At 38.6% G+C, this 12,177-nt stretch overlaps 2 protein-coding genes across 2 annotated transcripts; both read right to left on the reverse strand.

Annotated features, from left to right (window-relative positions):
- Positions 1 to 1,970: 1,970 nt before the first annotated feature.
- On the reverse strand, positions 1,971 to 9,188 carry mgarpa (mitochondria localized glutamic acid rich protein a). Its single transcript, XM_027016717.3, has 4 exons — positions 9,034 to 9,188; positions 6,805 to 6,905; positions 6,600 to 6,705; positions 1,971 to 3,716 (listed from the first exon to the last, which is right to left on the reverse strand). The coding sequence occupies exons 1-4, from the start codon at positions 9,116 to 9,118 to the stop codon at positions 3,313 to 3,315; spliced, it is 696 nt and encodes a 231-aa protein (XP_026872518.2). The 5' UTR covers positions 9,119 to 9,188; the 3' UTR covers positions 1,971 to 3,312.
- A 1,060-nt stretch (positions 9,189 to 10,248) lies between these two features.
- ndufc1 (NADH:ubiquinone oxidoreductase subunit C1) lies at positions 10,249 to 11,960 on the reverse strand. The gene is made up of 4 exons (XM_027016713.3): positions 11,798 to 11,960; positions 10,764 to 10,867; positions 10,595 to 10,667; positions 10,249 to 10,361 (listed from the first exon to the last, which is right to left on the reverse strand). Exons 1-3 carry the CDS (start codon positions 11,841 to 11,843, stop codon positions 10,608 to 10,610), a joined length of 210 nt encoding a protein of 69 aa, XP_026872514.1. The 5' UTR covers positions 11,844 to 11,960; the 3' UTR covers positions 10,249 to 10,361; positions 10,595 to 10,607.
- Between the last annotated feature and the right edge of the window lie 217 nt (positions 11,961 to 12,177).

The raw sequence follows: 12,177 nt of genomic DNA on the forward strand, positions 1-12,177 counted from the left end.
CACAAGGCAATGAGAAAACAGCTCTGTTGTTACTGTTATCTTCTTTGTAGTGGTTAGGAAATAACAGAAAAATACAGAGTATAAACATGTGAAACCCGGGAGTTAGGCAAATTTAATTATCCGTCACTGTAACAAGTGTACAAAAAACGAGAAATAAGTTGTGTAATTTCTTTTGGTGTAAACATGTTCAGTAACTAACAAAAATGTAATGACATTTCATGTCATCTGCACTGGCTGATAAGGTGTACGCAGTGGTGCAGTCTAAAGGTCAAAGTGACAGACGGGACATGGAAAGGATGGCACATCCATCACTCTTTATTAGGGAACAGGTGCACCATCACGGTACTTCTAATTACATCAAATATACTTTCAAATTCTAGTGACAGAAGGCTTACCTACTCAGATACCTTGCCTTACATTTTACAATAATAACTTGGGTATATGTGTTTAATACAAATACTTATTTTTCATAAAATATTCATATTTCACATCAAATTAGAACATTGCTCTAGAATTGCAATGTCAACTGATTACCTGTTACCTTCTGTATTGACTCATGATTATCACGGGCTGGGATGATGCTCTGAGTTATGGGGGAGACATCCAGAACATTAGGCTTCTTGTCTGCTTTGAGGCCTCGCTCCAAAACAACCGTTATATATTCAGGTTTGGGGTCTACAGCTGGGTCCTCCATACCAGCAGGGAGTACTACTGTTTTGGCTGGAGTAGGTGCTTCTGCCACTGCCTGACTTTGCACTGCTAGCAAATGCTCTGTGACCAATAGCAGCTCCTCAGCCAGAACAATTGGAATAACTTCTGTTACAAGCAGAATGGCTTATTTGACAATTGCTACTGGGTAACTGGTTCAACAGAAGCTTTATCTGTTACTGGAGTAACTTAAGCCTCTTTAGCAGCTAGGACATTAGTAGCGTTCTCTTCTGTTGTTATGGTAACTGGCACTTCTTCAACAACAGTGATAACAGTAACTTCCGCTGTTGCTATTTTAACTGGTGCCTCTTTAGCAACTGTGACAACAGTAGCTTCCTTTGTTGACAGGGTAACTGGTACCTCTTCACCATCTAGGGCAACTGGAGGTTTTCATTAGCTTTTGAACATCAACCTTAATTGGCACTGCAGGCTCTATGACTGGAATGACCTCTCCAACACAAACTCTCAATGGATCTTCCAACATGGAAGTAGCAGCGAGCTCTGTATTTCCCTGGACCACTGCAGAAAGACAGAGCCAACCCACACCAGAACATAGGTCACCATCATTCATGCTGAGAAGTGAAAAGGGTCACACACTGATTCCTTCACAATGGTAAAGGCAATTCAACATATGGTAAAATTATTGCATGAAGTACACGATAAAAAGAACTCCCTTTAAACTGCACCACTTGGTAAGCTATTATCAATTAATATATAAAGTGTACGCTACAGAGCAGGTGGTTTGAGGTTGTCGTTCTGGTATTAAAATGTCATCAAGGACGGTAACCGTGAATGGCCCATTTAAGGTCCACCAGTTTACAGATAACATATGGAAGAATATGGACAGCACAAAGCCAACATGTGCAGTTTCTTTCAGTTCAAGAAAGCTAATTAAGACAACTGAAAGGAGTAAGTTATGTCCATGCTTTTATTCATACAGTCTCCCCTCTGAATCTGTAAAACTCAGTGATCTCTTAATTTGGACATTTTTGTAAAAGCCCCACATTGTTTCTAGAGAAACCATGAACCCCAGACCTTAACCAAGGCCACTTTTGTAAGGAAATCATACTGGTAGTGTGGTCATCACACTAGCCATATTGCTTTATATCATATATTATATCACCGATGTATTATTCATTAAAGTTGTTTCAAGACATGGTAAAAATGGGATATTTTTTGCAAAAAGTGTCACTTCAAAACAAGGCTTTGAGGTCTGTGGGATGTCATGTTTCAATTAGCAAAAAAGACGAAAGAGAGAAACGTAACATATAATTGTGTTATCAACACTTTTATTAATGGCTTGAATCTTGTTGAGCACTTTGATTATATGACTATTTAAGCATGTAAAAGAAGCTATTTAAAATGACCAATTTAGATCCATTTTAAAGTCATAAGTTCCCTTTAAGGTTGATTACACAAAAGGGCTGTTAAAAAAGAAGAGAAAGAAAAGCCCACCATTATAGACACAGGGGTGATAAATCTATTTGTCATGGCTCATAATAGCTAAAGACCAAGAGTTAATTTAGGGTACAATATTTTACAGTGCACCGGCATCCGAGTGATATATGGACAATACAACAACATAAATCCCAACATGACTCTCCACGTATGTGTATTTGCATGCATTTGAGAGGAGGTAAGGAAGGTTGAAGGTTAGCACTTTTCAAGGCTGGCTCAGGTGTGGAAAGAGTGAGGGTGACCAGAAGTGCCTAAGAGTGAATATGTGTGAGAGGGACAGGAAAGAAGTTGATATGAGGAATAATGAGGACTATTTGCTGAGAGGGAGTTTTTGGTCACATTTTACAAAAAGCAGCAAGTTCACAGTGGTTTCTAAGTTTAACAATGTCAGTAATAACCTTTCACCAATGGCATGTGCTGACAGTTGTCTCTGAATTAATTCAGAGGCAATAACAACAAAGCACCTGCTCCACTAATGGAGGAATTATACCCAAATAGGAACCATACATATATATTAATCCACCTTTATTAATTTGAGTAGTTTAAACATTTTAAAGAAAAATTATACTCATTTTATGAACAGAGGAACTTAAGAACTAAAGAATAACCTCCTTACAAATGAACATCATTTGAAACAAGCATATATGAAAGAATGCAACTTTATAAAACCCTAGTCTGTTAAAGCACCCTTTTACATTTGTCCAGTGTCTCTCTAGCACTAATAATTGCACAGTACACAGACACAGAGCCTGTGGTAGCCTATGGAAAGCTACCACTAGCAGCCAAGGCAAGCAGCCAAGGATGTGCTTGCTGCATCAGAGTCTACAGCACACGTTTGCCGTGTGTCAAGGTGTGACAGTAGTATACCAAGGCATAAGTTATTTCAGTATGCTATAGATGCATTTACTGTACGACGTGCCTTTTTGTGCGTATATGTATGTGTGTGTGCGTGCACATGAACTTGTATGTGCGTATATGTATGTGTGTGCGTGCACGTGAACATGTACATGCATGTGCGTGCACGTAAACATGTACATGTATGTGCGTATGTATGTGTGTGTGCGTGCACGTGAACATGTACATGTATGTATGTGTGTGTGCGTGCACGTGAACATGCACATGCATGTGTCTGCCCGACTGGCTACTTTAGCACTCTGCATTAGCCTCTGCTGACTCCGCCTTCACAGGTGAGGCTGCAGGTGTACCACTGCTCTTGCCTGTAGGCTCCTCCAGAGCAGCAGTGTCTACTTCCTCCACAACAATGGTCTCCTCAGCAAGGAGCTTGGGAGCTTCGAAAGCCTCTGCCGCCATTTCCACTTTCTCCGCTATCCCCTCCACTTCCTGAGCCACTGCTGCCACCTCTTCGGCTACTTCCTCAACGACTGTAGCCACCTCGGCAACCACCTCTGCTGCCTCAGTAATGGCTTCAGCAACCACCTCCACTGGAGTCTCTACCTCCTCTATAGCATCTTCTGCAGCTAGTTCAACAAGCCCGGCCTCCTCTCCGACAGCCCTGGCTGCAGCCTCTACCACCTGTGCCTCGTCACCTCCTTCATGTGCATGTATACAGTAACAGAAAGACACACAAAGAGCACAGTCACATTTTTCATTGTATACACTCATGTCATACACAATGACTCCATCATTCCCACCTTTATATCCTCACAACCTTCATTTCTTGTCTTTTTTTAGAACACAAATATCACACTAATATATATATATATATATATATATATATATATATATATATATATATATATATATATATATATATATATATATGTGTGTGTGTATATATATATATATATATGTGTGTGTGTGTGTGTGTGTATGTATATATATGTGTGTATATATGTATATGCATATATGTATTATATATATATATATATATATATATATATATATATATATATATATATATACACACACATATACATACATATATACATATACATATATACACACACACACACACACACACACACACACACACACACACACACACACACACACACACCTCTAATAACCACTCAGCAAATCAAATCAGACCAACCAAAACCCCCTCACTTCAGACAGCATGCAAACACACAGAATAAAGTGTGAGGAAAGAGAAGAAGGAGAAATAAACCACATTGACTAAGCTGCACAAGTGGAGTTAAAGAGGTGGGGGCTTGTTGTGCGGGACAGGAAAATTAAGACGGTTTACCTTTCCCACCTCTCCAAACTCTTTAGCACACCACAGAGACTAAATTGAATTTGTTGTGCACATTTAAATGAATCCTATAAAAAACTTGAAAGCAGATACAGCAGATACAATATTCAAGGTGTTCATTTAAAAAAAAAGAATAATTAAATAAACAAGCTATGCAACAGTAGAAAAAGAGCAAAGTACTTTGAGGGGAAGGCAGAGAACATTAGAGGGGCTGGACTGAGTTAGCAGTACTGTGGCAGACAGAAGACAGAAATCTAAAGCAGCCTGACAGATGATTATAGGCGCAGAGTTGCAGCTGCCCCGGTAAACTCTGGAATGAGTAAGAACTCTGGAATGAGTAAGAACACAGAAACAGTTAAAAAAAATAAGTAGAACAGTGCACAGAACAATTTCAGATACATATATTAGGGATTATCAATTGTTTCTGAGTTTAATGTCTACTCTTAAGTTGATTTCCTGAGCTGACTGAATGCACACCACTTATTTTAACCGTACATCTGGAGGTGCACTTTGGTAATTATGACAAATAGGATCAACAACATTCATTGCTTACATTCTGGCTCCTTGCACACAGGCAAGCCTTCAGATTTCTCTAAAAGGGTCCTGTTGTTGGCACTGCATGAAATGTAGGCAACATTTCTGAACACATCTTCTGCAATGTAAGACTAACTGATGGGTAATTAGGTGGGAATGTGAAGGGGTGCGAGGATGCAGAAAACAGGAAAAGATTAGAGTATAGATAGAAAGAGCCAAAAGGAGAATGAGAGAGTAAAGATGGAGGCATGTTCTGATTAACAGTAGCACTGACCAACAGGATAAAGTTTACTTAAAGATAGGACAAGTGAGACATTAGGGTATTAGTAGTGTAAACACAAACACAGACGACTGCAGAAAAACATGCAATATGACAAAATTCCGATCAACCTTGCAAACCTTTTTTTCTTCAAAGGTTGCAGAAGCAGTGTATCCTATATACCAACATGCTACCTATTCCGACTGATGATGGACTTGGCTGAACGACGTGTTGGAGTAAGAAAGCCCTAGATAGCGCATCACTACTGTTTACCAGGCCTGGAAGGAAACACTACTCCACAGGCCTCTGAAATGGTATGGCTTTAACCATAGCATATGTATGAGAACCAAGAGCATGTCATTGTCTCCTATATTTGTTTTCGGTACTGTCAAACAATGAAGCTTTATTATTAAGAGAAGTAAATAAATATTTAACATTGATCACCATTGTGCTCTAGTAGTTTGACATAATTACTGACAGTGTTCTACAATAAAGTCTAACGGAATTGGAGAAGCCACCACGGAGTGACACAGAGTTCATGTGAGTATTTGTGGTTATAAAAAATACCACACACTTTAGAAAAGGGGCATTTCCACTTTATGATGCAGGCTAAACTGCCTAACAAATTCAAAACTATTATTTAGTATGATTCAATTTCCATTTGGCCAGAGCTGTCCAGTAAGTGGGCCAACATACACCCATCTGGTCATTACTGCAAAATAATCCTCACACAGCGATCAGGACCATGATACCAAGTGGACCTGAATTTCTACATAAATACCTGAATGCCTTAATGAAGGAAGACTGACACTGCTAAATGGCTTTCTTCTGTAAAGCGATCCATATTGCATGCAAGACTATATGTTTTAGTGCCTCAACAGTAAAGCATTTCCTAATTTGTATAAAAGAGTGTAGCCACAGTGTTGCTGAGGTTTGGACTGCTAGAGTGGTTTGTCAGTGATATGTTATAAAGTAAATATGCTACGAGGAGTCCTATTAGCACAGCCATAACTACAAGAAAATAAAACATAAGAGAAGGGTGGAATAAAAGGTTTGGATAAGGCCTTGTTTGGATGACTACTATATCCAAGCCTAGCACGACGCTGTCTATAAAACTTGGTTGCATACCATTGTAGGCCGGACAGAAGCTTAAAAATACGTTCTTTGCTGCTTTTAAAAGTGAGCTTTTATGCACCAAAAGTGAGCTTTTATGTGATCACTCAAGTTTGTCACTGTAGTAACTAATTAGCTAGCTCACCGGTTTCAGAACCACCATGTAATCTACCTTGAAGAAAAGGCCATAAAGAATTCCATGAAACATTGCTGACCCTGTTTCAATATAGAACTGACCAGTGGGAAGGGAAATCATGTTATTGCCAAATAAATGTGCAAATTTAACAATCTGATTAGGAAGAGGCGCAGACTCACTTTTGGGCCGCCAGGGTTTCGGCTGCCACTCGCTCTTAGGCCTTGTCTGGATCTCGCTGATCCTGTCAGCAAAGCGGGCACTGTCTGAAGACACCGTGCTATAGGTCTAGAAAATCAGAAGCAGCAAACAAGTCAGTTACATTCTCTTCGCCCCACCAGATCCAAGTCATGTGACCTGAAATCCTGAGGCGGCAGCAGAACTCACGTAAGCCATGGCGCCAGTGAACGCTCCACCACACAGGATTGCATAAACCCAGTTCTTGCCTGAGCCACCAGGAACTGACGACATAAGTCTCCAAGGAACTACTGTGGAGGGAGGGAGAGAGTAAAGAAATAAGTGAGACAGTCCAGCTTTTTAAGGGGTGTAAATCAGTGTTCCTCACTCACACTTATATCTGGCCAGTGATGTGTTTCTACAGAACACAGACTGGAACGTACTGATAAAGTCTTATGAAACACTGGTACATCATCAGCTAAGGCTTGTCTGTTATTTTTAGTGTATAAATACATTAATTTGAGCCAAACCCCAGTAAAATGCAGCAAATCATACGCTGCATATGATATATCATATTTCACCCTTTGATCTTTAAGGGGACACAGCCACATTTACACTTGGTGGGTACTTGCCACCAAATGCTTCAGATATTAAATGTGGTGTCAATGGAGTATAACTGTGCAGCCAAATTTCTCTACCTTTACTTTTAAGATGTTACCATCAGTATCTGTGGAATCTTCAAAAAACACACAACATAAGTTATTTTAATGCATTATGTATTGGCAAATAAAAATCATACTCTTAAAATGCATATATGAATTTTAAAGTTAGCCATGCCTCAGATCACAAGATTAACTACAAAGACCACAAGGGAATATTCTTGTTCTCCTTTACTTGTCCACTCAGATTATGATTACATCAGCAGTAACTGAGGCCAAACGTTGTGTTTACTATGGCGCAACTTGGACTCGTCTCAAAACTGTAGCTCAGTGTCCCAGCCAGTGCCCTTAATAGTCACAAATATTAATCACACCCTGCTACAGAAAAGGGTTCTAGACACCAGAGTGTAATTTAGACAAGATAATATGTTAATCTGTCTCTTCCAAATGGGTACAATTCACAAAGAGAGGATGAGCATGTTGGGGGGATTAGAGATGACATGCTAGTCCAGGTTTTGTAGGAAGTCCAAGTCACACATATTCCCATAAAATATGCAATTTCCACCCTGACATGGATATGAGAATAGAGCAGACAAAGTTACAAGGCCCTGTCTGTGCAGTGCCCACTACCAACAGAGGTATTTCCCACTACCAACAGAGCTTGCCTTTAGGCTCCTCCTTGTCTTTAGGCTAACCTTTTTAATTGGATGAGAACAGTTTTTAAAAACCTTTTTAATACTGGAAAACATACCACTTGTTTGTTTTTTTTTTAACTTCCATCAGCCTAGACAATTTCTGTGCCTCCTGAATATTGAAAGCCAACCAGTGTTGGGGAAATTGCTATGTACCCACTTTTTAAAATATACAGAGAATTCTTTTGTCATTTTAAACCTATTTCTGATGTTTTCTGCCCCTGAACTTCAGACATTTACCATGAATGCTGGGTGCACGCAAGGCTACTCAATGACCTTATCAAATTTCAAACGCTCTTGCTCAGAATATTTTCCTGCTCGATACGCTATAATAGTGATTTATTTTCAAAGACATATGAACTACTGATTTTCCAAGGAATCTGTGCAGATCAGATTTATTGGGAAGATGGGTTCTCTGTGCCTTCAGAGTTAAAGAATTTCAGATAATGAACCCTCGCAATACTGAAACTTTCTTATTTGTAGCTAGCCGTCTATACATTGAATTAATGCTTCACAAGTAAATGAACATGTCCCTAAAATCAATGAATGCAATGAATAATCGTGGTCTCAATATCTATCTGTCTGTCATCTATTTTTCTTTGCTCTAAAAAGTCCAGGGTACAGTAGCATGCATTCGTTATTAGCTATCTAGCTCCATTTTGGGTTTAATTTATTTGCTCGTTCCGTACACTGTATTCTAATGTTAACCAACATAGCAAAGTAGATAATTCGTTTAAACTGCGTTACGTCTTACGAGTTATGTAGGATTACAGGTAGCTAGATGTAGCAAATTTCGCCCAATCAAAAACCAGGCATATGTTAGCTAACTTTAGTAAAATGACCTTCATTTCCAATACGGATGTCATGTAAAAATTTCAAAGTGACATTTATAATAATTCCGATCGACATGTTCGGTCTTCAATGAAGAAACATGATGGGCTTTTCTATTTGAATCAACTTTAAAAAGAAAAAAAAACTATTTTCATAAAGTACAAGGACCCTGCTGCCTTATACAATGTGTCAATCTCAGATATTAGAATAGCAAGATAGCCAAGTTTACAACCGACGCATAAATAAATTCCACTCACCACCTCTGCGGAGGTTTTCAAGGCGTGTAAGGGACTTTGCAGCCAGAGGCGCACACCTTTGCCCGGCCACTCTGCACAGAAACATGGCCTCGCGCGTCCGTACCGGCCAGGTCGTAACACCGCGCGAGCGATTGACCGAAAGTCGACCAAAAAAAGGGGCGTGTACGTTAGGGGAGGAGAAAAAAACGCAAAACTCTCTCCCGAACTACAACTTCAACGACACTTACTTTCACACGTCTCTTTCTGACTGTATGCACGTCAGAGATCATATTACATTTTTAAATCTCTGATACATTAGTGGGCGAAATTATATTAGCAGTGCATTGTGCATCTTCCCGTTCGCATGTTACGAAATATATTACAGCATGTATCACAAATCACGCATGATATTACTGTTATCCAACAACAGATGTTCTGTCAAATCCAGTAGTTTACAAATATTGGTTTTAATTTATGTCAATGAATTTACATATTTTACATCCACTACAATGATTATATCTGTTATACAGCTGTCTTTTTCCTTCACACCTTCATAACTGTAGCTGTAATGTGTGTGAAAGCTGTTGCTCTGTAATATTTAACACAGGGTGTTTGAACTCCAGTCCTGGGGTCGTTTTCTGTGCTCTGAAACACCCAATTCCAATAAAGTGAAATATGATGCTTTAGAGCACAGAAAACCTGAAACTATGCAGGGCAGTGGTTCTCCAGGACTGAAACTGAAAATCTCTGTATGAGGATACAAAGATCGTGGACTTTGAACGAGCCGAGTTCAACGTACAGTATAGCCAACATGACCTATTGTCCCTTAACTGTGCAAACTATCCACACTCAGTATGCATTACAATGGTACAGTGGCAGAATTCCATTATGCTCTCATTTTCTTGGACAATTGCTTTTTCACTTATCTTGCAGAAGACTTATACAGATTATTATTTTAATTTCATGCCAATCAACGTTCTCAATTGTATGTGGCAAATCTTTATGCTTGAGTCAGCAGTTTCTGCTTCAATGTCATGTAAGACCATTTTGAACATGTAATGTATCATCTAGCCAATAGCAGTATTGTTAATCATGTCATGTTCATAATCACCTGCTAAATAGGTACTGCACTGAGATATTGTGATAGATAACTTGGTCATGTTTTAACCCGGTTTTACACAAAGCTGAAAATATCTGTCATGGTGACTAAAGAAATATGTCAAAAATGTGTGGGGGTAATAGTTAATACATAAACATCTTTATTACATATTACTCATGATCATCAAAGACCACTGTACACATACAGGAGGAAAAACTGACATCCTGTCTGAAGAGGCATGAACCAGGCCCTGTGGAAAGACAAACAGGAGGGAACACTATATCAGGTATATTTCAATACTGATTATACCATCCACAAAGTTTACTGTTTTAAATAGTTACTTAACATAAAGCAAATGTTATACTTTTACAACAACCCTTGTGAAAATACATGTCACCCAATTTTCAGCTGGTTAGTGCCAACAATGATCACAGAGTTTATGTGCCATTTGATGGTGATAGTGGGATAGAGAGTGCTGCTTACAGGTTTCCATGAATTACAAAAGTCCATTTCTTGTTTTATATTCCTGCACATCCATGCTGTGCTGCTTGAAGAGCTAATTAGACACAGACAGCATGAGTTTTTGCTGTGATTTTCTATACACATTATATCAAAATATAAAAAATGTTGACAAAATTAGTTGTAGCATTACCAGTGCCCACAAAAGAGCTGTGCTCCCAAATGTTAGTCCCACTCGAAGCATATTTGGCCTGAAGGGATCTGGTTTAGTGGCAGTGAAGGCATTTCTGCTAATAACTGTAAAACAAGAGAGGTACATTCTATACATTGAAGAAAAGAAGTCTCTCCTATCTAGACCTGCACCACATGACTAAAAATAGCATTTTGCAATTATGTTGCTACTTACTGTAATTGACAAACGATAGAATGCAATATATCAGGAAACGGAGGCATTCACTTACACAGTCCTCTTGTACACAAATATAAATCCATGAAAAAATTTAAAAAACAAAAAAGTTACATATTTGACGATTCAAACATTTCCTTTGTTTTTTTTGTTTGTTTGTTGTTGTTGTTTTGTTTTTTTTTGCTGTTGAGACCATTAAAAACTATTTATAGGGGTAAATATTGTATAATGCTTCCAACCTTGCAGTAACGTTTCATAAAGGTGTTCGTCCTTACCTTAGGTATATTAAAGATTAAAAACAAATAGCTTACATTACAAAAATACAGAACTTCCCCTTTTATCTGTGTATGACTAAGTACAGCACTTTTGTTTTCAGTCCATCCACTTTAAGGAGTTGGAAAACAAACTTGATAAAAAAAGTTACAGCATGCATTTAGTTGGGAAAATAACAATAACAAACCACACCATTTTGATACGAGCTAACCTAGCATATTAACATGTCTAATATAAACAATTACCAGCCGATTAGGTTAACAATGTCAAAGTAGCTAGCCTGCTATCATATGCCTACACATGCCAAGATGCATTGTGAAGTGAAACAGCTAGTTATGTATTACTTACGTGCAACAGTGACGATACGAATACTACTTGCCACACAGGCTAGAATAAAGTAAGGTCAGTAACACAGTCCTAAACTGAAGGCGCTAGCATTGCTAGCTAGTCGCGATAGCCAAATCGTAGTCATTATCATTCGAAAAATGGAAGATTTAGAAACTCATCAAATCACGTATGTCCAAATGTAAACAATGTTTAATACTTACTCGTATTCAGGTGTGAAGTCCGTAATAAAAAGCGACCGACAGACATTTTCGTTTAGTAATAGGACGTACAGTCCTAGTTTATCGTTCAGTAATAGAACGTACAGTCAAAGATTGCTAGCACCAATGTTTGAGCTAACCTGGAAGCACACAGAGCAATCGATTATGCACGTTAACCTTGACGCACACAGAGCAATCGATTATGCGCGTTAACCTTGAAACACACAGAGCAATCGATTATGCGAGTGAACCTCTCGATTATTAGTAGTGTTGTTCGATTATGAGTAAAGTTGATCTTGAGTCAAATGAAAAAGACCCACATCGCTTAATGACGATTGAATTCATTTTAATGTTACAACACAAGTAATTATGTTTCAAAGTCT

This window comes from Electrophorus electricus, chromosome 16 (assembly GCF_041902795.1).
Source record: "Electrophorus electricus isolate QZ-2024a chromosome 16, ASM4190279v1, whole genome shotgun sequence".
NCBI lineage: Eukaryota > Metazoa > Chordata > Actinopteri > Gymnotiformes > Gymnotidae > Electrophorus > Electrophorus electricus.